Source organism: Teleopsis dalmanni, chromosome 2 (assembly GCF_002237135.1).
Source record: "Teleopsis dalmanni isolate 2A chromosome 2, ASM223713v2, whole genome shotgun sequence".
Classification (NCBI taxonomy): domain Eukaryota; kingdom Metazoa; phylum Arthropoda; class Insecta; order Diptera; family Diopsidae; genus Teleopsis; species Teleopsis dalmanni.
In genome coordinates this window covers 144,997,723-145,021,789 of record NC_051847.1, presented here as the reverse complement: position 1 = coordinate 145,021,789, position 24,067 = coordinate 144,997,723, and the positions used below count along the sequence as shown (strand labels likewise).

The window sequence follows — 24,067 nt, the reverse complement described above, 5'->3', positions numbered from 1 at the left end:
TGTACTTATATAAGAAAAAAAAGAAGTATAAAAAAACTGAGTGCAGCATCCTTTTAGCTTTTAAAGAGGAAAAAGTCTCATGAAATATTGACAATCGCTAGTAGCTTTACCATTAGCAGCTGTATTACTAGCAGCCTCCTAGAATTTCACGATATCTAGTGTGTCAACGATAGTTTTTTATGAGTACACTCTGAAGTTAAGAATACTGCACATATAGCGATATATTTTCAAACGGCATAAATTATTAAAACAAATATGAAATATCAATATAATATTTTCATTGCATAAATTTGCATTAAACTACAGAAAATCGAATGCAACGAAAGGAAACGATGTGAGGAAATTAAATTTAAATAAAAAAGTTCTCAAATAAAAACGTACACCCTAACGTATGAGTAACATTATTAACTCACAAGTAAATAAAAAATATTACAGAAACTCTATAACAATTAAACTGTTTGATTTATTGAAATTGCATATGTTATTATAATAATATATTTTATTTTATTTAATATAATTTATTGAATCAAAGCAAATATAAGTTTATTTATATAATTTTTACAAAGGATCTGCTGATGTATGCAACCATAACTGTTAAAAGCACATTAACTTTTCAATATTATTATTGCATTTTTATATCCGCACGATAAGCAATGTATAATTGAAATTGAGAAAAAATATGCTATATTTTTATGTGCCAGATTTCACTGCTAAGCACCATAATAACCGGAGGCTATAAAGGCGAGTGTATTTACCTTACCAAGAAAGTAATATAATATTAAAAACCAGCAAGGGAAAAATCGACATCAAAAACAAAGTATAAAACATGATATGGCAAGGAACATGCAATCTTACAGTTTATGCTGTGTAGAACAAGTTGTGTTTGGGTAGCATTTGCATAGCACGGTAACTAACTTGGCTAATATTGTTGGGTAGAAGGTATTGCAGCCTTGCTCCAAGCTATGTTAAAACCAAGGTAAGGTAATGTATGTGTAGGTAAAGTGCAGCAAAAGCAAGTTTTCTTTTATGACAAATAAAAGTGGAAAACGGAAAATATATAGATACAAGTGTAACAAATATGTGAACTTAAGTATCTGGAAGGCAAGAATTCAAATACCTAAATTTAAGGAGTGAGTTTAAGTAATGTTATTAAAGTAAAATTAAAGTCAAAAGGAATTTGTTAAACTTGTAAACAAGAATGTGACAAATGACTTAGTGTCTGGGTAGTACTATCGGAGTAAATGGAGTATAATTGTTTTATACTATATATGGTAAGTATATTTGTAAATATAGATATAAAGTGTTCGTAAATGTTTACTTCTTAGTTCTGTAAGAAGTAATTCTGTGCTTATTATTAAATCTTACAATGATATCGAGCGAAGTGCATAAAGTGCATAAAAAAACTAATTAAAAATGGTTGTAATCTTATAAAATTTCAAATAATTTCATAAAAGAGTACTCAAATAATTTTCAAGTGTAGAAAGGGTGTATTTAAAAATCTTTCATATAAAAGGTTTGTCTTTAAAATGTGGGTATATCGTCGAGTATTAAAAATTTTATAGTTTGCTTGAAGAACTAATATCTTTATAACCGGACTTATAAAAACAACTTCTGGAATATATATTGCTTATTTTGTCATGTAGTCAGACAAATAGAAAAACTTATTTAAAATCATTAAAATTTCAAGAAATTTTATTAACATTTTATAAAATAGTACAAAAATAGTTTTTAAGTACAGTAACTTGAGTAAATTATTTAAAAATGCTACAAATAGATTACTAAAGCTTCTACATTCTGGATATAGGTATAGCAGTGTGTTAAGAATTTCAAAGACAGCTCAAAGAGCTTTAATTTCGGAATGTGAGGAACTATATGTTAAAACCGAACTTAATTCAATCATGAAGTCAGACAAAGAGAACCTTGGAATAACTAATTGTACAGAAGAAAATGAACACAAGTGAAAAGCGAGAAGAGCCCGTACTAGACAAATGGATCGATTGCAAATTCTGCTCGGAACAATGATAAGTGAAGCGCGATTATTGATGTGAATGATAATAGCCACTACACTATGTCAAGTGAAAAGAATTAGAAGAGGAGAAGAAAATTTAGGAATGAAAATAATTCAAAAAGTCAATAACGATCCAATTTAATATTATCGAAGTGTAAATATTTTATACGTACGTAAGTGAATTTGTTAGAAAATTAATTTTTCTACTAATACATAGTGAAATATCTGATGCACGCACATATTTAAAATATAAGCTTATTTTCGATAGTTGTTTTAATAATTCAATGGGTGGCGTGGAATCGGTGAGTAAACTAACATATATTGGGTAATGTATATTAAGATGGTCTATATTTTATACAAATAAATTATTTTGCTTGACTTGGTGTGTATGGGACGCTGGGAGCGAGTACACAAGGCAATGTATGTGATTGCATTTAACATTGAAAATACCAGCGCACTCGTTGTCTTTCATCTATGAAATACGCTTTTTCAAATTTCTATACATTAATTTGAAATAAAAATGTTCTAAAAATTAATTGAAAGTTTTGAACGGTAAAATTTTTCGATAAGTTTCGAACTTATTATTACTTTACTTTGAATATTCTTCTTTTTCCCATGATGTGAAGTTATTTTAGCTATTTATGTGTTATTATTGTCCTATTAGAATTTTATTGACCTTAAATTTTGAGAAAAATAATAGAAATTATTAATTTCACGTTTACTAACTGAGTTTAATTTAATTTTTTTCCTCCAGCTAAAATTAATATAGGTATGTTAACACATATATTTTTGTAGATACTAAATGGAAAGCTAACACCTTGCACCACGTAATTTATCTGACAACATGATTTTCCGTTCAATCCGTTCATAGAGCTGCGCACCTCTATTTCCGTTTTTTTGTCAAACTATTTTGACTTACCAATTAAAACTATTTTTTCATATATCTTTATATATTATTTTCTTTCCAATTGTTTCTGCTATTTTTATTGAAATTTTCGCAGTTTAAAATCTTCATCCGAGTTGGGAGTAGAGTATGGAACCCAGAGACTTTATGCCCGTGCAAAGTTTTTTTTGTAGAGTAGTTTTTACGAAATATGTAAAAATTCAAAAATAATAAACATTTGTTGTTGTTGTTTGTACTTGTACATGTACATGTGAAAGTAATTTAATATTAGTTGAGGTTAGTTCCATTTTAGAAATTATAAAATTAATGATAAAATTTTAAAATAATGAAGAGAAAAACTTTTTTAAATTTGTAACATCACGTTTTAGCCCCTAACTCAATTATAGTCGTTCTTTAACTTCATTATTGAATTTTAACATGATATTAAAATGCTTGATATTACAAATATTTTTAAGAGATATTTCATTGCGGAATATACGTTGTAAAAATTAACATGAAGATAGTTCGTTGTTTAATATAAAAAACTCGTTGATTATAAGTTTTTGATTAAATAATATATCCAAATTCGACAAAAAGTTTCATGCGGGGGAAAAACTCCTACTTCTTTCATAATAAGTACAATTTAATTTTATTAATAAGGAAGTAAAAATTTCTATAAAACATTTAAGATCTTTACTTTTTATGATTTGAATGCTTTTTTATTTATTTCCTTTTCTTTCTTTAAGAGTTTGGCTCTATAGATTTAATTATTAATATCTTAGCTTAAGATAAGATATTTACATTTAATAATTTAATGTTTTACTTTTTCTTTTAGTCACTTTTTGTTCTTTTTTACAATATTATCATATTGTACAACACAATATTATCTAATCCATTATATATAATAGGCACTTTCGTCTGAAAAATTGGACAATAACATATATACACAATATATATTCACAAAATATTGGTCTTGCCAGTGCAAATCGTGGAGTAACATTAGCATGACTTTTTCAGTATTACAAAGATAATAGTATTAAAATTTAACAATTAAAAATAAAAATATGATTAATTAATTTAATTATTTTACAGCTGGTTTATGATTTCATTCTAATATAAACACAGCAAGTGAATTTGTTAATAAAAAACTTTCACAGTAAAGTAACAAAACTCCAGAAAGTTGTGCGAACATAAAAGTCAAGTACCGCTTTGGGTCAGTTGGTTAAGGAGCACTGACTCTGAGCTACAAATTTGAAAGGGTACGAGTTCGATTCCTGGTGCTTGCAGTCTCAAAAATAATTATTTACGAATAATTAAATACAAGAATTATTTCCAAGACCACTGATGATGAGTATTTGGCAATACTCGAAACATATGTATAGTTAGCCAAAATAATTTAATTAATTAAAATAATATTAAATGATTTTTTGTTGTTGTAGTTCACTACTTTTCGAAAAACTTTTTTATAGAATATTATCTTAATGAATATGAAGATTGTAGTGAAAATAACAATAACAAAAATAACAATAATATTTAAGAATTAGCTAAAAATAAAGTTTTTCTACACACCTACATAAAAGAAAACATTCAATCGCAACACATGTTAGTATCTTAACTGAGTTATTTTAGTCCTTCTGCAACATGTGTCAATTTTTCGTTTGCCTACTGTTGAATTTTTCAAGTTAATGGAATAAATTATTTATGCGGTACAAGGACACGTACTTGTGTTTGGCTGTTAAAAGGATTTTGGCTAACGACTTGTAATGATTTTTGAAACGTGTTTTTCAAATATAAATGATGTATAAATAAGATTGAATTCTGAGATATTGAATAATTTTAAATACAATTTTTTACGCATATGTTAATCGTAGATTCTTTAACATGTCAAATTCTCAGTTCACTTTAAATAAGTTGGTGTTTAAAAAGCATCTGTAAATCATTTTAACTACTACAAATTTAGAGCAATGAAATCTACATATATATATTGATAAAATTCATAAAATTTCACTGAACCGTTTTTCAATTTTTTATGATTTATTATTTTATTCTTTATACATAGGTTGTTTTATAACTTCAGTTTTGCTACATCAAACTATCAAACTATCTACTAATAAATTTATTTTTCATTGCTTGTGGTTATTCTGTATCATTTGATTTAGTTTACACGTTTTTATAAATGCAGGTATTCTAAGTGAAAAATAATAATTTATTCAAGTGAAAACCTACATTTCATATATTTTTATTTTTTTGTCATTCATTTTTTAGTCATTTAGAAAACTATTTTTTACTCACCTGGGGCGGAACGTCGAGTACCATCAGCTCCCGTATGCAAGTGTCACACACCAGACAGTTTTTATACACTTTGCGACGAGTTGTGGTTTGATGACTTTTCGGAAAGTCGTGATAGAAAAATTGCTGCAAAATGGAAAAGGATGCGTACATGAGTAATTGATTTTAAAAGCTCTAAAAATGTTAAAATGAAATTTAAAATTGATTAAATAAAATTAATTGCAACGTTTTTGAGGAGTTATCTATAAAGAATATATTTTCGATATCCTTGTGATCTCAAAGTCTTTTTAAAAAAAAAACATTTTATTTTCTGATTAATTTCTTTATCGATACGGAAGTGTTGTGTTCACTTTATAATGCAGTACTATTTCTAATACTATGAGTAACATATCGAATTTTCAATTAATTTCTTCCATATAACAAGATTCTATACACTGTATATGTATATGCATATGTTTGTACTTCTATGTATATAGTATATACATAGAAGTACAAACATAATATGTATATACTATATACATAGAAGTACAAACATAACATATAATTGGACTTTTAATATTGAATATAATAAAATCCAAATATTACTTTAATTATACATCAGATTTTGGATGCGAATGAAAAAAAACGAATGATTTTTTCTCCTAAGAAAAATCTTTGAGTACGTGTACTTTGTGCTACTGGTACTTTACTAATCCTAAATACTTTGAAATAGCTGAAAATGGTGGTGTAGATAGAAATACTCTCATAACAACAGCATAATCTATATGTAACTAAACTTTTTCCAGTTAAAAGATGTATTTTACTTATTGAAAATACGTAATTAGTATTTTCGCTTTAATTAAATATTTCGATGATAAATTAAATCATCAATTAAATCTGATGTATTGTTTGTTTCATATTTAATATAGTTTCAGAAATAGTAAATCAGAAGTTAGGTTAGGTTATACCGGTGATCCCTAATGGATCCACTTAGGCCTATTGGCCCATTGTGATGCCGTATATATACAATCAGAAGTTAATAGTACCGAAAATATAGCGTATTTATATACTTTCAATCTACGGAAATCTTATCAGGTCAACAACAAAAATTGTCAGAGGCTTCCAAGTTCAAGTAAATCTGAACTTATATCAATAACTGGTTTCTCAAATTGATATGTTTCTATCAACTACTATTTTTTAAAGATGCAATTGAAGAACTCTAGCGCTAGCAGATTCTGTGAAATATATTATGAAACATCGTTTTTACTCAAGTCCTGTATTTATCACGAAATAAATCCAGTACTTCTTATCAGATTCGATTCTGTTGAATAAAGCCTGAAGTATTGAATCAAGCGCTATTTCTCGTTTTATCAATAGACATAATTAGTTAGCCTCAAAACAATGAAACCCAAAGAGATGTCAGAGATCTCTATATATATAGTTTTTGTACTCTAACATTGTATATAGTCCTAATTATTATTTTAGCTGGCTTGCCGAATATGCCATCAATTTCAATTTTTTCTTGTGTCTATAATTAACACTCTTTACTATTTAGGTATTTAAAGCGCTGAATATATTTCAATCTATTTAAACCTAATTGGTATAAAGTCATGGTACTTAGTTGTATACTGATTCTTAAATAATATGGTGATATTTCTGCTAATATTTCTAATTTGTCCATTGAAATATTCTGGCGAATTTGACTAGAGGCTCAGGATTCAAAATATTTAATCCAAAAACTATCAGTTTTATGCTACATATATAACAGAAAGTCAACTGTGTATTATTTAACAGCATTAGATTGCAGATAATAAATATTTTATTCATGAAATATATCATGTTGTAAAATAGGATATTTGTTCATACATAAGTTCAGTTTTTTCATTACCAAATGTTTTGTTGATCTTCATATTTTTATGCTATATAAGTTGTATAGTCATTTGTATATTCTATATTTAATTAATATCTTATGAAAGAATTTAATGTTTACATCATCTGCATTGCAAAAATCATATTTATTAGTAATTTATAGTGTAGAAAAAATTATAATGAATATGAAAAAGTCATTGTAGCTTTCAAGTACAAAATTTTTATTATTTTAAATTAGCTATAAATAGTGAGAAATTTAACCTGAATTATTTTAAATAAGTGCAGCGTGTTTGAAGTTATCTTTAATACTAATATTCTACGGCAATTTTCTTCAAAGTGAATTATAAAAAATCTTATTTCGATGTTGATTTTTGTATTAAATTTTCAAATTATTAAAATATATATTCATACTTAAGACCACAAAACTCCAACAATAACAATTACAATAAGAGTCTTATCAAAACAGCTACCAAAATTGAGTTAGTTAAACAATTTTAAGATTATTACGAAAAAGATACAGACACAGACATCTACACAAAATCTCTCTCTCTCTACGGCAGCATCACACATAAATAAACAAATAAAATCAGTAAAATTTATGCATTATATGAAAATTGCTCTAAATCGTGAAAATAAAATAAAAATCAAAATGTGTACAAGTAACGAAATAAAATGAAATTCAACAAAAGCCGAAAAAGTGATTGCCACACATTTTAGGGATACGCAGGATGTTTTGGCAAATTCAATGCTGGGCTGTGGCGGCCCCTTTAAGTGCGAAAGGCCCACTTGCAGCATCTGGCATATGTGTACGCAACGCAACATAAATTGATGTGACGAAAGCGAATTCTTACGTGCACACTTCTACACATTCACATATTCGCACACAAGCGCATTAATACATACAACGTGTTAGACATAAACGTTTTTGTATGAAATCCATAAAAAAATGCCTTGAGACTGACACTCGCTTTTAATGTTGAAATAATGTGAATTTTGTGAGCCTATCCTCGGCAAATCTCCTCAAGTTAAAATATGGAACAGAAAAAAATAGGTTGAAACATACATCAACATACAAGTACTCGTACCAAGGAGAATGTCAATCTATATTTAGAACGCTATAAATCTACTGAAATAATATGTCTGTCTGTCAGTTTTGGTGAACATAAAAGCAGCTAAGTATAATATATGTCAAAAGTATTTACTCCAGGGAAAACTTAGTAGGAATTTGGGGTTTTATTAAATAGGAAATGAGAGTTATTTTACTAGCAATTGCTCTTAGGGATATATCAATTAATGTGATTTAACATATTTAACATTTTTATAAAATAAGAAAATATATTATATTCCAAAAACGTAAACTATATGTATTTATATATATATAAAATAAAATATCAATATTTTTCACTGAATTAATTAAATAGAAATCAAAATAAATAGAAAATACATTTTTTAATTTTATATTTTATTTTATATTTTTATGTGCCAATTAAACATAATTTACGAAAAAATACTTGATATTACTTGTTGCATAGAATTTAATCATCTAATCATTTTTAATCATTTTTTATGTATGTGGAATTTGTTTAGTTACGGTAGTATTTAAAACGTTACATATAATAGTTAAAATGGAAACAAAAAAGCGAAAACTTGATGAGAAAGATTCAGTGCAGATTCCTCCATCTTAACAGCAAGAGATTTAGTTTGCCATTCTCTATGAATTTTAGCGTAATCTTAAGCCTGTAGAAAAATTTATTATTTTTAGGATGAGAATTAGTATACTACAATTTAAAAGATCTATTTGCCCCTTAGTCGGATTAGAGTATTCCTCCAAGTCTGATTGAAAGACAGTGTAGCGCCTATCTTTTCTAACCTTAAGTCCCGATGTTTCATGAAATACCCTCCTAGGTGGTTCTTTCGCTTGTGCATCAGTACCGAACATCCCACTAGTACGTGGTATGCGGCACTCATCATCTTCAGTCTGAGTTAGTTGAATCCATAACTTTGTTAGGTGATTATTCAATCTACAGTGACCGGTTAGTATTCTCGTAATAGTTCTTACGTTATTCTTTGTTAGTTCTACACAATCCTTGAAACGATTTAGGTTGTAAGACCCTAAATGCACTTTAGATTGTGATAGTCAATCTAATATAATATAGTTAATATATTATATATATTAATATATTATATATATCTAATATAGTTTTCTTTCCTTTTCCTCTGCGCCGTTCATAAGAAGTGATAGAGTTCCTTTGCGTTTGCTTTTGATCGTCTCGAAGTGGTTTTAGAGGTTTTACCGACATTTTCCTGTGAAATGTGGAAAGTGAATCTTGCGAAAGTTGCTCAAAATCTTTTACTAATAATATAACGTTGCTCTAGTAAAGTTTACAATTGATGAAGATCCAAAATTGACTCATAAATTGTTAGTGATGAACTAGGCTTGAATATTATAGCTATATTGCGAATATTAAGTAATTATAGTAATGTCATGCTGACATCATAATATTCGATGGGTATGGTACATCGAATATTAATTAAAGTTGAAGAAATCGCTGGTATGCAGTTTGCTCAATACTTATTTGAAAAATTTGAAAATGGACAGTTCAACATCGTCAATACATGGTGTCCAGAGAAGTGCTAATTGTTCCGTTAAAGCCAGGTTATAGAAGTCAGCCATAAAAGTCATGCTACTAATTTACATCATCAGAGAGAAAGTTGTAACTTTTATTTCTCTGAAAATTGGAAAATAAATGTATTGAATGCAACTTACTATAAGTCTTGGAAAATTTGTTAGGAAACCAAATAAAGGTTCGCCTTGCTATTTTTTCCATCAAGATAACTGGACAGATCAAGTATAAGATCAAGTATAAATAAGCAACTTCTTTACGCTTTCAGGAATCTAGTGCTGTGCGGTTTCTTGTTGTTTAAAAAAAGAATTGAAAGAAAGAGGAAGTTTATGATTTTGCTTTCCATCACTGGTTCAATATATGAGTTAACATTTTCCATTAAAAAATATCGAAAATCTTTTCATATATAAATATTCAAAATGTTCGAATCTAGAGGTTTACAACATTTTTTGAAAGATCTTGTTCTTTCATAAAAATATAATTTCTCTGGTTTATTATTGAATCCAGATATTTGAAATATCTTATTTGTGCATAACTATTTTCATTTAACTGTATCATATAGTCGGAAGTTTTGAAAGAACTTAACTACTTTGTTTTAACTTGCTTGCTTAAAAGTAGTCAAACTATAGTTCAGTGTTGTAAAGCAATGCTTTATGAAGTCTATATCTTTAACAAAATTAAAGATATGCGTCGATTTATTCCATATTGTTTCTATAGTTGAGATGCTTTACGCACGTATGGAAATTCATCTGCCCAAATAACAAGTTACGACTCCTCTTTATGAAATGAACAGTTTTGATTATAAATAAAAACTCGTAGTCTTTCTTTAATATATTACGCACCGCATAAGTCTGATGAAATACTGAAACATATTTTTTTGTGTAATATGTATCTTGTGGGCGTTAAACAAATGTATGAACAAGGATCTGTTGGTGGGTATTCATATATGTGCGTGCAGGCATTTTTATATGCAAGTGCACGAATGTGCCTTACACATATTGCTTAAATTACGTTTTAAGTGAGTTAAAGTACCCAATGTAATATGTAGGGATTTCGATGTACTTTTCAATTTGTTCGCGCATGGATTTTATTGGTTGGCGTTTTGTATTCCAAACAATTTTTGTAAATCGCTTAGGTTTTGCTTGAATAATTTTTCAATTTTTATTTTTTAAAGTATTTTATATATCTTAGCTTTAGACTGTCAATAGAGAATAAAATAAGATACATTTCTGCGGTATAAATTTGACGGTTTTAAAATGAAGTGCCCGATTTTTAAATTGATTAGTTCTTTGTAACAATTGACAGGGTATAAAATGTAAGTTTTTGGATGTCTTGTGTGTATTTATCTTTATAGAATCTATAACAAGAATCAAATTTGAAAATAAACCTTGCTTATCAATCAAAGTAGTTAAATGAATTTAAAAGCTTAAGATTAATTTTTATTTGGTAATAGAACATACCAATAAGTAAATGCGATTTTTAAAATATATGTATTACTTTTTTTTCTTATCACAGATTTATCTGTTTATTGTTCATTATTTTTATCTGTTCATTATCTGGAATGAGGTTTGAGGTATTACCTAAAGATAAGATATAAAACTTAAAACATATAAGATACTCGTATGTATTGGTTTTTTATTAGTGAATAATTAAACAAAATCAAATATCATTAATATAAAGAGAATATAATGTTAAAAGGATATATTTTGACAGTCATAACTGTAGTCATAAAATACTTATAAAACAAACGTAACTATAGTGGGTGATTTATCTAACCAAGTTAAAGCTGTAAACATACAATACAATGTTTTTATTAAAAACTTTAAAGTAGATAACTAACTTGCAGTTTTAAATTCATATATCTTTGATATATCATCTTTTTTTCTATAGCAAAGAATAAATAAATAGAATTTACGAAAGTTTTATGACAATTTTAGATCGTTTCCGTTTCAAAGAGACCCTTACTTAAAAGAAGACAGTTCCTCGAGTGTAGTGTAAAATAAATATTTTTGAATAGAAGGTAGAAGGTTAAGTTCTCAGCGTAATGCTTTTCTCCTGGTTACAAAGAATGTGACTAAAGGGCTCATAATTTCTCATGCAAAGCGTCAAATACTTTAACAAGCTTTTATTTTTAGAAATAAACTGTTTTAAAAATTAAAAAATATATTTTTATTTTATAAAAAAAATTTATAAAAAGCATATACGACGATACCTAAGAAGCTCAAAGTAATAAAGTTTTTATGCGTTCAAAATAGATAAAGGGATTAACGCTTGCATTTATTGCATTTACAAATCATTTATAAATCGTATCAATAGTGCAACATTATCTTAACACAGACTATTGTCATTTTTTTGAGTATATTATTTCGTTACTTACCTTAATTTTCTTGAAAAGTATGATAACATTGAATTAAAATCGGTCTTAGGGTTTAGAATGGTTTAGCGATATTCTTTTGTTACATTTACCTTTCATATTTACCCAATTAAGGTTTGATAAATTTTCAATCAGATATTATGAAGTTTAAATAGTTATATTATGACAGTCTGTTTGCATATGCTCCCTATATATTCAATTCAGTTCTGTCAACACACTATGGTAAGGTTTTTGAACGGATGTGAAAATTATTAATCAATACGAAATAATAATATATCGCAAACAATAAAACAAATATCGCAGTAACACTTAAAATTGATATCTACTTATAAATTAATACTACGAGTATGTTCAGACACACCATAATTTTGTAAAAATCTTAAGCAAAAGATAAGTTAAGATGACGAAAAAGGTACATTTTAATTAAATAAATGTTTGTCGCAGTTGACTTTAACAAAACCGGGAAAATATTATGAAAGTAGCATAAATTTTTAAATTTGAATATAGAGTAAGAACTGTAACTGTTATTAATTTAAAATAGAGTGAAAAATAGTGACGTCCACTAAAGCTAATAAAACTACTGAATGCTATCCTTTATAGTTATAATAATCAACTTTTAAAATTTCCCAGATACAAACGGTGTTTTAACATTAAATTTCGGGCAGTATAAACATTTTCGAAATTAACTTAATTTCATTTTTACGAAATAAAGAAATTTGGCTGTCTGAACAAAGTATAAGGAACTCAATAATATTATTTTTATATTATATTGAATTTTATTATTTATATTTAAAAATTCTAATATATGTGAAGCAAAAATTTAACATTTTTGTGATTTTATTGGATATATATAGCGTATACTTCTGAGTTTAAACGAAATAATTAACACAGAGATTATATTTAAATCTTTATATTTATTCAATTGTGTTGCTGTAAATTTCTAAACTTATTCTTAGAAATAATTTTCTGAACTAAATTTTCTAAATTTTATATTATCAATATATTTTAATTGTAATGCAGCTTACTATGATTATTGAAAATATTGACAGCTACAGATGTAATAGATAATATATTAAAACAAAACTTTTTAAATCTTTTTATAAGACTTATAATGATTAGATTGAAACTTATATATTGGAAAACGTGAAGTATATTTATAGAAATGCTTAGAAGTCAATTAAATAAATTCATAAATATAGGTTCACTTATGAATGAAAAAATGAATTTGAAAAACTTCAACTCTATAAATGTTGAATTAAAAAATTCAAAAAAAGTTCCTTTCAATTTAAGAAGTATTTATGATATATTTAGAAACTTTCAGTTCACATCAGTCGAAGTAATATTTTTTTTTATACTCATTTTCATTTCTTCTGTTTATTTTTCCCAGTTAATAACTTAATAATTTCATAGAATTTCTTTCTACAATTTGGGTGCACTCAGCTGCTCAGTAAACTTAATTTGAAATGATTTCCATTGTATTCATTTACTCGTGTTTTGTTAAACTTTTTTCCTATCATCTTTGTTGATTTTATTTAAAAATTTTTTTGTACATTTAAAATTCTTTTCTACTTTTCAATTTACATATAAATTAAATTAATAATGAAATTCGTATTTTTGGGCCACTTGAGATTTAATTCTTCTTTACATTGCCTTTTTTTGGCCAATACACTTTTTTATTAGGTTTCCTAAAATACGAACACAAACATTTGAGAGGTCTTCCCAGCAGATAACCGAATAGATAGATATTAATATTAGAAAAAATCATTTTAAAATGCACTCAATTGTAAAATATCCTTTGAGTAGATTTGCAGATAAAATTTGTCACTCAGCTATAAGTGGATAGAATTTTCAAAATATACATTTTTACTCTTCGATGCTTTTAGGTTGTAACGAATACGACCAAAAACCAATATTTAGGCTTAAACTTGTGTGTGCACAACTGACTTTACAGTTCATCGTTGAACAAAAAAATATTTATATAAACATATTCACATATGTATATATAAATGTTTACATATTTACTCTACTAACTTGTGTGCGCTTTTTTTTGTTTTTTTTTTTGATAAAATTTGAAGCTTTCAGTATTGAAAAATTAAAACTGCTTCAAATGCAATTTGAAATCAATTTAAATCAATCAATTACACACCCACTGAATATTTTGCCTTCATTGTCCTTTTGTTATCATAGAATAGAAGTGACTATCAGTCATAAAGAGCTTAAGTTAATGTTATTGAAAAGTCAAACATAATGGAATTTTATAATTAATTTGCTAGAAAGGTTTTGCAAACAATTTTATGAAAAAATTTATAATGTATAAAATGTAAATGTATTACGAGTAATCAAAGTACACAAATTATAAAAAGACTAATAAATGTTAAAAATATAAATTTATGTAGTTTGAAACATTTTTATTTCTTTCTTAATATACTTTCTTAATATACCTGATTATGGTTACATACGTACTCTTTAATCTTTATTAATTTTGCAATCACATGAAGGACTTCAAAATACAAATTTTCCTCGGATATAATTTAGAGTTAGGGTATAAATCTGTTTAATACGAGCTAAACTCAAGTTATACGAATTTAAGTTGAAATCCGAATGTTAGTTAAGGTGACTATAGAAGTATAAACCGCTATATTATCTTCCTGAAATAAAAAATTTTACCTTTTCGAATGCGTGTTTTTTAATTTAATTTGTCTAGTAATGCTGCATAATATGATTCATTTATTGTGCATCCCAGATAGTCACTTATCAACATGTTCATGCCGTCGTACAAGATAATAGCTATGACTTTTGCAGGTCTCATTGTCGACTTCCTCTTCTTCAAAACCTTTGTAACTTTTTTACACTTTTTTAAATTCTAATTTAGTATTCAGTTTGTAGTGGTTGATTTTTATTTTATAAGAAGTTTCGAATCCCAAAAAAGTTTTCAAAAAGTAAGAAAAATATTTAATCGATTGCACTTTTGTAAATGCGACACTCAACGCGTCGAAAGCTCTCTAACGCTTAAGTTTTGTTATAAATTTTTAAAAAATATTACAATAAAACACCCACAAGCTACCTAATTCACATTTGGTTATCATTCACTATCACCTAATATAGTATTTTGATAAATTCGTCAATTGCAAACAAACTCCCCATAACAACGTTCATCAATTAAACTGGTGTAATCTCTTTTAGCCGTAAACGTAGTCTGATTTGAAGATAATTTGCAAGAGAGTATTAATTTCAAAATGCGTAAAATAGATCGTTTTTTTGTATATTGTATATTTAGTTGAATATCGAGCGATAAAAAAGATGAAAGAGTTCTTAATAAAATAAAAAAATGTTTTCGTCGTGACATATCGAGTTTATGTTCAAGCGTAAAAGTTTTCGAATAACTTATAAAAGTATTTATTATATATAACATTAATGAAAACATAAAAATATAAAGATAATTTATTAAACATAATTCTTTTTTATTTTTATAACAATTCTGTTAATTTCAATTTTTATAAAATATAAATTCATTTTAAGTTAAGATACTGGAATTGACTATTTAATTTAACAGTTTTTACATCAATAGTTTTTATAACACCTATGTATGTTACCTAAAAAGTGCAAATAATACAAAATAGTGAAATGTTTAAGCTAATTTCTTCTTCAAATAAAATGTTTAAAACTATTATAAAACGTCTAAAATTTTCTTCTCTATATAACATATTTCTTTAATCAAAATTTATATAAAAGAAAAACTAACTGTGTAAAAATTTGAAACCACTCTAAAGGTTGACTAAATCTTCAGTTCTTTTGAGTTCCACTTAGATTTAATAAATAGTTTGTCGAGATTTTTAGTAGATTTGTTTTTTCACGCTTTCAAAAGAATTTCAGTTAGTTTGTTCACAGTATTGAGATGTTTTTTAACCTGCATGTGGCCAAGATATTTGTTCGTTTTCATGGTTTTTAAATATGGAATGGAATGGTGTTTGGAAGTTTCGGTTTAGCCTAAGGCCCTTATGCACTGCGACCAGTTTGATCTATTATGCACCCCTTTGTATTTAGATATTAAGTATTTCGAGAAATCGAACCAGCTCCTTCGGAGAGAGTTTTCGAAGGTCTTTATCCTCTAGTTGGTATGCACCTAAAATTTTGTTTGTTCTGTGGCCTAGTGCATCAGAGTTGGTGATCAGATGTTCCATAGACTCTTCCTCATCACAGCAGAATTTAAAAATATTGATATCGCATATACCTATTTTGTGTAAATGTTTGTTACATGCGGCATGGCCTGTTAGTGCACCAGAGACTTTAGACTCTTCTTGTTTAGGTTGAGAGCGGTGATTGTTCTTTTGGCATCAAAACTTAAGAATTTTTAATTAATTAAGAATTTCATCCGAGTATTCATTGATACTTTTTGGATCCATTTTTTGGTCTCCTGTTTTATGTTCGTTTTATTGAAGCCAAAGAAGGGAGTTGGACCAATGAATGATTCTTCTGCCCCTTTTTGGCATTAAGGTCCGCCTTATCGTTACCTTCGTGTGGGTTTTATATAAGTCATAGTCATTTTATCTGTGTTTCAATACTATATTTAGTATTAATATTATCTAGTTACGATGTTATTTTTATAACTTTGATTTAGATTAAACAACGCTGCAACAAATAGTGAGACAGTTATACAATCTTAGAATTAGTGTGTACATATAATAGACTCGGGCTACCCAGTCCAGATAAGATCACGAGCTAATACAAATCACTGAATAGGTTGGAGGGTCCCAATAATAATTAAATGCATTCATAATTTTACCGAAGAAAAATAAAAATGCGACGATAATGTTAAATTTAGTTTTATTAAGTTTTCATTAAATTATCTTTTACAATTCTATCAATATCAGCATTATTCATATTAGTTGTTGTCATACGAAAAATATTTTATTTTTATTATAATACTTTACGGTATTAGATACGAGTTTTTTGAACTAATTGTATAAAAAAATATGTACTAAAATCTCTGTATATAATCTGTGAGGTATAATAAATTATTTAAAAGATTTTAATTCATTTATGTGGGAAATCATAAAAATAAAATATTGTATTGTTACTAAAATATAACAAAGGAAAATTTGCCTATTTGTGGTAGATTAGAAACATATAGCGGGCCGCACAAAAATTAGCCGTGCTTTCGACAGCCTTGTATTAGATAAAAAATTTAATATTTTGTATTTCAATATCATCAATAATTAGTAATAATAAATATCAATAAAATTAGATAATTTTAAATAAAAAAATTACAAAATGCTGACTGGCTTTGATTTTTTCATAAATTTGACATACAATCGTATTAATATTAAATCATATATCTGCCGCAATAATATATTTCATTGAGGAATATTTCGGTCCATGTTTTCTTCTAATATAATAATAAAAACTCCTACAATATATGACATACAGATAATATATAGAATAGAAGAAAAATTGAAACGCTAATGCATTTAAAAATAATAAACTTCAAGTAAACTATTATAATCTATTTAATTGCGCTATTAATTCTTATATTTTATAGTCTTATTTAATATTTAATAATAACATATATATAAAAGATCCAGTTGATTCATAATATTGAACATATTGAAATGGTGATTTAATATATGAAGACTATTTCTCTTGTTAATTTTTGAAGCCATTTTTTCTAATGCATAAAATATGTAAAGAATATTATTTTCTCATAGTGCTTTGGTAGAATTTAATGTAAACTTAACGTTTTAACTTTTAAATTTTTAAAAAGGATTTGTCCATTTGTCGAAAAAACATAAGTTGAACAGCCAATAATTAGCTTTCTCTGTTACAAAATTTGTAAAAACATTTACTTCAAATTGAAAAATATGATTCATAGATTTAGTAATTCTATACTGATATCTCTTCTTTTATAAGTTGATAATTTAAATAAAGTTTTTAGAGCAAAATCGTATATATTTTGTCAATATTCTCTTATTCTTTACTATTAAGTTCACTTGTTTCACTGAAAAATATATATATGTACCTAGTAGAATATGTGTTTCTTCTGCGTGCATTATAAATTTGAACAACAAAAATTCTTAAATCCAACAACGGTCGGTTACTGTGCATAACTTTGCTTATAAAGAATATTTTTCGGAAAAATTTTGTACGTATATACTGAAAAATATGTAAAATAAATTTATAACTATGTATAAGCTTAAGCCTAGAATACATATGAGTGCACACTAAAAACGTCAAACGTTGTACATATAACTGTTTGAATAGGATTTAAAAATTTAATTTTCATTTTTGAGGTTAGATATCGCAATAATAAATCCTCAGAAATGTTACAATTCAAAGCATTACAATAAAAATTTTACATTGTGTAATTGTCTGTTTTCATATTGTTTATTATGGCTTAAATGTAGCAGAACAATACCGGAAATTAGCAAATGACAAGCAAAAAAGTATCTTTTAATAAATGGATAAAGTCCATATATCAATACTTAAATCAACTTACGTAAATCAAATTCAATTGATAACATTGGTTTCACACAGTACTGCTTATGAATGATTTTATGCATGCACACCACTGCGTATGAGTGTTTTTAGTTCAACATTTAGAGTGACTTTATACCTACATATGTTGTATAAACAGCCAAATGTATTTTGAATTTATATTTAAAAAATTAATTCTTTTGTAATAGACTTATAAATTATATCATTTATAAATGGTTTGTCGTGCATATGGTCATTTTATTTTTTGTATACGATGCAAATATCACATAATTTGGAATTATAGCAAAGCTATTCTAGTGTTTATAATTATGAAAAAAGATAGTGTTATTTTGCCAAAAATCTAGAAATTAATTTGAAATATAAATAGTTGTTAAAAATTTCAATTTATTAAATATGCCACTAATTTTGTAAAACATCGATTTAATACTGAAATTATTAGCAAAACGGGAAACTTAATGTTGAGAGTAGAGTTAGAAAGGTTTATGATTCTCCTTACATCAAATGGTGTCTACCTCCTCAAATTATACATTAACTGTAGTCAGATTTCTCAAAGTCATATGATATATTGATATATCTCTTCACAAGTCCATGGTTTTTTAAGATTCTGAATAAGGTCAAACGAACTGCTATTTTTTGCATCTTCGGACACATGAGGTGCTCCTTAATATGCTGCAACATCTTATTAGTTTTTTTGTAGGCACGCTGTTAAAATTCGTATGCGTCAAGTACGGCCAGTAAGACGTCCAGTAAGAGTAAAAAGCAATTTTACTTCTCTTCAACAGCTTCTCAGCTCTACGAATATTTACGAAATTTTCACGAAAATTTTAATTGAGTGTAGGATATATAATACTGCTGTCGATATAAGAAGCGATAGTTAGACCATAGTTTAAAATATAAGGTCCATGTCTACTTTAAACCTTTTTAAGTGTTAGGAGGGGAGAAAGAGACATTTTCTATTAATTAGTAAATACTAATAGTATTAAACTAACAACTGCAGATAGTTATTGCTACAGCTTTTCGGATGAGTATACGGATGAAAGTTTATGAAACTTTTTATATTAGGAATCGGTAGAATAATTAGTTTTAAAGTAAGATGATACCAATTTCGAATGTTTTTATTCAAATCATTCAAATAAAAAGTGGCTTAAAGAAAAATGCACTATATATTTCTTTTAGCCACTTTATTAAATTAAGAGTTATTTCATTGGAGTTCCTGATATCATAAACAATAAAAAAACAAACGATTATCACTTATAAGAATTGTAAAAGAAAAAGTAATTATTGCATTCATTTGAAAGTACACAATATATGAAAGCATTTATACTGTACTTGCAATAACCGCTGTGGTTTCTTGCCAAAAACCAAAAAAATATCCAAATCCATGCGTTATATTTTTTTATCTTTGGTTAAGTTCTTGTTTTGTAGACAACCAAATATCGACTTCCAAATCAATATATAGTATGATGCAGATGGGGATACAGAAGAGGATTAATAGAAGGAGATTAATGTTGATTTGAGTAGGCGGATGCAATTATCCATTTCACCCATACTATAATCTGAACAATAATAGATATACTTTGAACTATTTCTAAAAACATAATAATATTTTCTATATGAACATTATTGACTATTTCGAAAATGGAATATTTGACGTTTAAAATAAATAATAATTTTTTTAGTTTTATTATAATGAGATTTCGTTTTATTATAAAATATTAGTAACACTGAACATATTATAGCTACTTTTCCAGAAAGGAAAAAGGTGAAGATTTTATTAGTATTTTTTATTTCCATTATATACTTACATAAATTGATTAGCTTTCAATTTAAGATGACAACTTCCATCGTATGCCGTAAACTTTTCTTTTGGTTTGCTACTCTTGTGGCTTCTATTCTTATGTACTTTACTTTTGGTATTATTATGGACACAAGTCGAATGATACAAAATGTTCAAATTGAAATCGATGAAATTTCAGCAACAGTATTTCGTAGATCTAAACTAACGGCAGATAAATCAAATCAGTCTCCAAACATGGAGTTAATGGTCAAAAATAGTTTATCTAAAATTGTTGATGATTTACAGATACTAAAATCTGATTTCGAAAAAAAGTGTGGCTCAACTACTGATGTTGGCTTATGCAATGAAGAAAGGATTAATTATGCAGATCAAAATTTGGGTGCTAGGATTCACAATGTAATAGCAGAGCCCATCGATGGATATAATATATTAAAACGTATGTTTGGAATGGAATACAGCTCAAATCCACCGATTAATATGCTAATACCTAATATGAACCCTGGCAGCTGTTTTGGATTTCGTGGAAATAAATCAGAAGTTATGGTGCAGTTGGGACGTCCAATTTATATTCAAAGTATTGAATTGGAGCACATCGCAACAGAATATTCACCTACTAGAGAAACAACAAGTGCGCCTTATGTTTTTCAAGTTTTGGGTAAGGTACACTTATCGAATAAAGAAGTTTCGCTTGGACTTTTTCAGTATGAAAATTCGCAATCTTATTTACGTCAAGCTTTTGAAGTTAACTCATTGGAAAAATACGCCTACATTCATATAAAATTTCATCAAAACCATGGTCATCCACTATTTACTTGCGTTTATCATATAGGAATTTATGGACGCACTACAATATAACGTTTTTCTATTTCTTAGTAGAGTTTAACTTCAATTTAATTATTTATTTATATTAAATGGGTTTTATTGGTTTTTATAAATAAAATTTTAAAAATCATATTTTTAAGTGAAGAAACTTTAATACTATAAAATATGTTTTTATGTATAAAATATATTTTAGTGATTGCATGGTAATATAGTATAAGAGCTTGTTTTAGATTATAAGACTCGATTCTAATCAACATCGACTTATCTAAGGATATGATATTAAGCTTATTCCTATTTACTTGATATTTAAAATCTATTAAAATATGATTGTATTTTAAAAGTTTCTTTTAGTGTAAGATTTAACAGGGATGTTTGTGATATCAGCTATTTAGCAAAATTAAAATAATTGTTTTTATCATGTTGACATGATCAGCGAAATTTATTTTTATTTTTTAACCCATTTAAATAAACTTTAACAACTCTTTATTAAATAATTTTCTTTAGTTAATAATTTTTTTATAGCTGTTCTTTTAGGTGTAGTAAAAAGTAATCCATTACTTTCTCAAAAGATGGCTTTAGTTATGTGTATCCTTCGTTATATAAGTCCGATCGGGTTGCGCTAGATGGCACTCGAAAGATGAGATTTTCATATTTTACGGTTTCTTTTTTGATAAAGGCTAAAATGCAACCTATGCAGCTGAAATGTGAATACTGTTTATGGTTCTAATACTGTTACAGCAAATTATGCGCATTTTGGTTTCGTTGATTTCGTTTCGGTAATTTCGATGTAAAAAATGCACCACGTACTAGAAGGCCAATTGTTGGAAATGTCGATAAAATCATGGAAATAGTCGAGTCTGTCTACCATGTAAGCACTGTTTGGATTGCCCAAAAGCTAAAGAATGCAAAAAAATCTTTTGGAACCATTTGAATAATGCTGGATACAAAAAGTGTTAAAAAACTTATACTTAACGCAAAAAAAACCTCGTGGACGAAATTTCCATCTGCGAGTCGCTGCTGATGACTGATCACTTATGGCAGTTTCAAATGAAAACAGTCGTGGTCGAAACGCGATTAGCTGGCGGACGGTGGTCATGCCAGCATTAAGAGTTAGAAAGGTTTTGCTTTGAGTTTGGTGAGATTGGCAGGAAATCACTTACTATGAGCTGCTTTCCTACGGCAAAACTCTTAACACGGAAGTGTGCTGGTAACAATTGGACCGGCTGAATGGAGCTATCGCCCAGAAACAATAGAAGAGGCAATAGAAGAGGAATTGTTCTCGATCAGAACAACGCCAGGCCACACACATTGATATCGACATTGATGACTTGCTAAAATTTTAGGGAGCTTAGATGGGAAGTTCTTATGCATCCATCTAATAGTTCAGACTGGCACATCTGTTTCTGTCCATGACGTAGAATTTTTCTGGTGAAAAAATCGCTCTAAAAGAAGCCGTTGAAAATCGATTGTCTCAATTTTTTGTCAATAGAGATGAGGATTTCTATTAGAGAGGCTTAATGAAATTACCTTCGATTGCCTTGTTGCCGATAACTTGACAACAAGTTATTGAATAAAACGGCATATTTGACCGAAATCAAATCATTCTATCTATTTTTTTACTGCACCTATTATACTCGTATTGTACTATATTCTATGTAACTATTTATTGCAAATTGATAAAATTGATAGCTTATATTATAAAATGCTAGAAGAAATATTTCAGTTCAGAAATTTAAAATAATTGATCCGTTTATTTTCGTGCAAAATAGACGTGTTCAAACCTACAAAGAAACTCTCATAAAGTATGAATACCAAAAGAAAATTCTTATTGTAATTAGAAATATAATATTAATGTAATAGATGTTCTTGTACTAAAAAAGGATAATATATATAACTTAGTTAATTCTTTTAAATCCTCAAGACCTAAAGCAAATCCAGTATTCTTTTTATTTGATTTTTATATTGAGGTTAATTCAATTATGATTCATAAATAACGCTACGACGTAGAAAATTTATTCAACACATCTTGTTGCCCTCTGATGATGTTTTCTTATAAATTGCTAAACTAATTATATACATAATGGCGTATCCTTACACTTCCGGTAGCCAGTAGGATACAGCGGTAATAATGGTTGCTAGCTTTTATTTCTAATTAATTATATTTTGTGTAGAATAGTAGGAACATATTCTTTAGACCTTTTATACTCGTACTTGGTTTTACAGATTTTTTTCTTCCTCAAGATATTCTAAGCGGAAAAAAAGAAATTGAAAGTAAAAATTAAATCAAGTCAGGGAAAAGCGAAATTGCTTATAAAAATAACAAAACGGAAGTGGAAGTTAAAGTTGAAGTGCATACACATATACACAAACTGACAGCTTAAGATAGTTATTTAGATGAGCAGTGTAGGGAAATGTTACGAGCGTTGCCTTTAATCTTCAGAAAAATTAATTATATAGCAAAACAGCAAATAATTTGTTGTGCTTTTCTTTTGAGTTTCTTGAAGAACTGAGCGAAAAGTGGTATAATTATTTTTGCTTTATAAGAACCAACAACAAAAAGCCAAACAGCTGACAGCAAATTAAAATTACATTTATACAAATAAGAACGTCGTTGATTCATTCAGTCATAAAATAACTTAACCTTTCTTATTTAGAGGGTTCATGGCCCCAATATGCGCCTTTGCAATCAACACTGTTTGGTAATTTGGTTTCGCGTTGGTGGAAGTGTTGCTGTTGGTGACGATGCATACTTTCAGATTAGAACATTAATTATAGAATTACTTTAATGTGTACTACTTTGAAAGTGTAAAAATGTTAATGGAGTAGATACAAACATACATTTAACCCTACATAAGCGTAGGTTTTGTTGAATGGTGATGACGTACACACCCTCGTAATTCTATTAATCTACATTTTGTGCAGTAGTTTT

At 27.4% G+C, this 24,067-nt stretch overlaps 2 protein-coding genes across 3 annotated transcripts in view; one reads left to right on the top strand and one right to left on the bottom strand.

Moving 5' to 3' along the window:
- The window catches only part of LOC119682908 (ras-like protein family member 10B), a 68,756-nt gene that overhangs the window by 17,076 nt on the left and 27,613 nt on the right, over positions 1–24,067 (bottom strand). Inside the window, 1 exon segment of the mRNA XM_038096451.1 lies at positions 5,184–5,306. Coding sequence (XP_037952379.1) covers positions 5,184–5,306 — 123 coding nt within the window.
- LOC119682907 (SUN domain-containing protein 5-like) lies at positions 20,206–21,223 on the top strand. 2 transcript variants are annotated; one of them, XM_038096449.1, is made up of 2 exons: positions 20,206–20,280; positions 20,337–21,223. In XM_038096449.1, the coding sequence occupies exon 2, from the start codon at positions 20,350–20,352 to the stop codon at positions 21,169–21,171; it is 822 nt and encodes a 273-aa protein (XP_037952377.1). In that variant the 5' UTR covers positions 20,206–20,280; positions 20,337–20,349; the 3' UTR covers positions 21,172–21,223. The 2 variants fall into 2 exon arrangements, with proteins under 2 accessions (XP_037952377.1, XP_037952376.1); XM_038096448.1 differs by having other exon boundaries at positions 20,218–20,280; positions 20,350–21,223.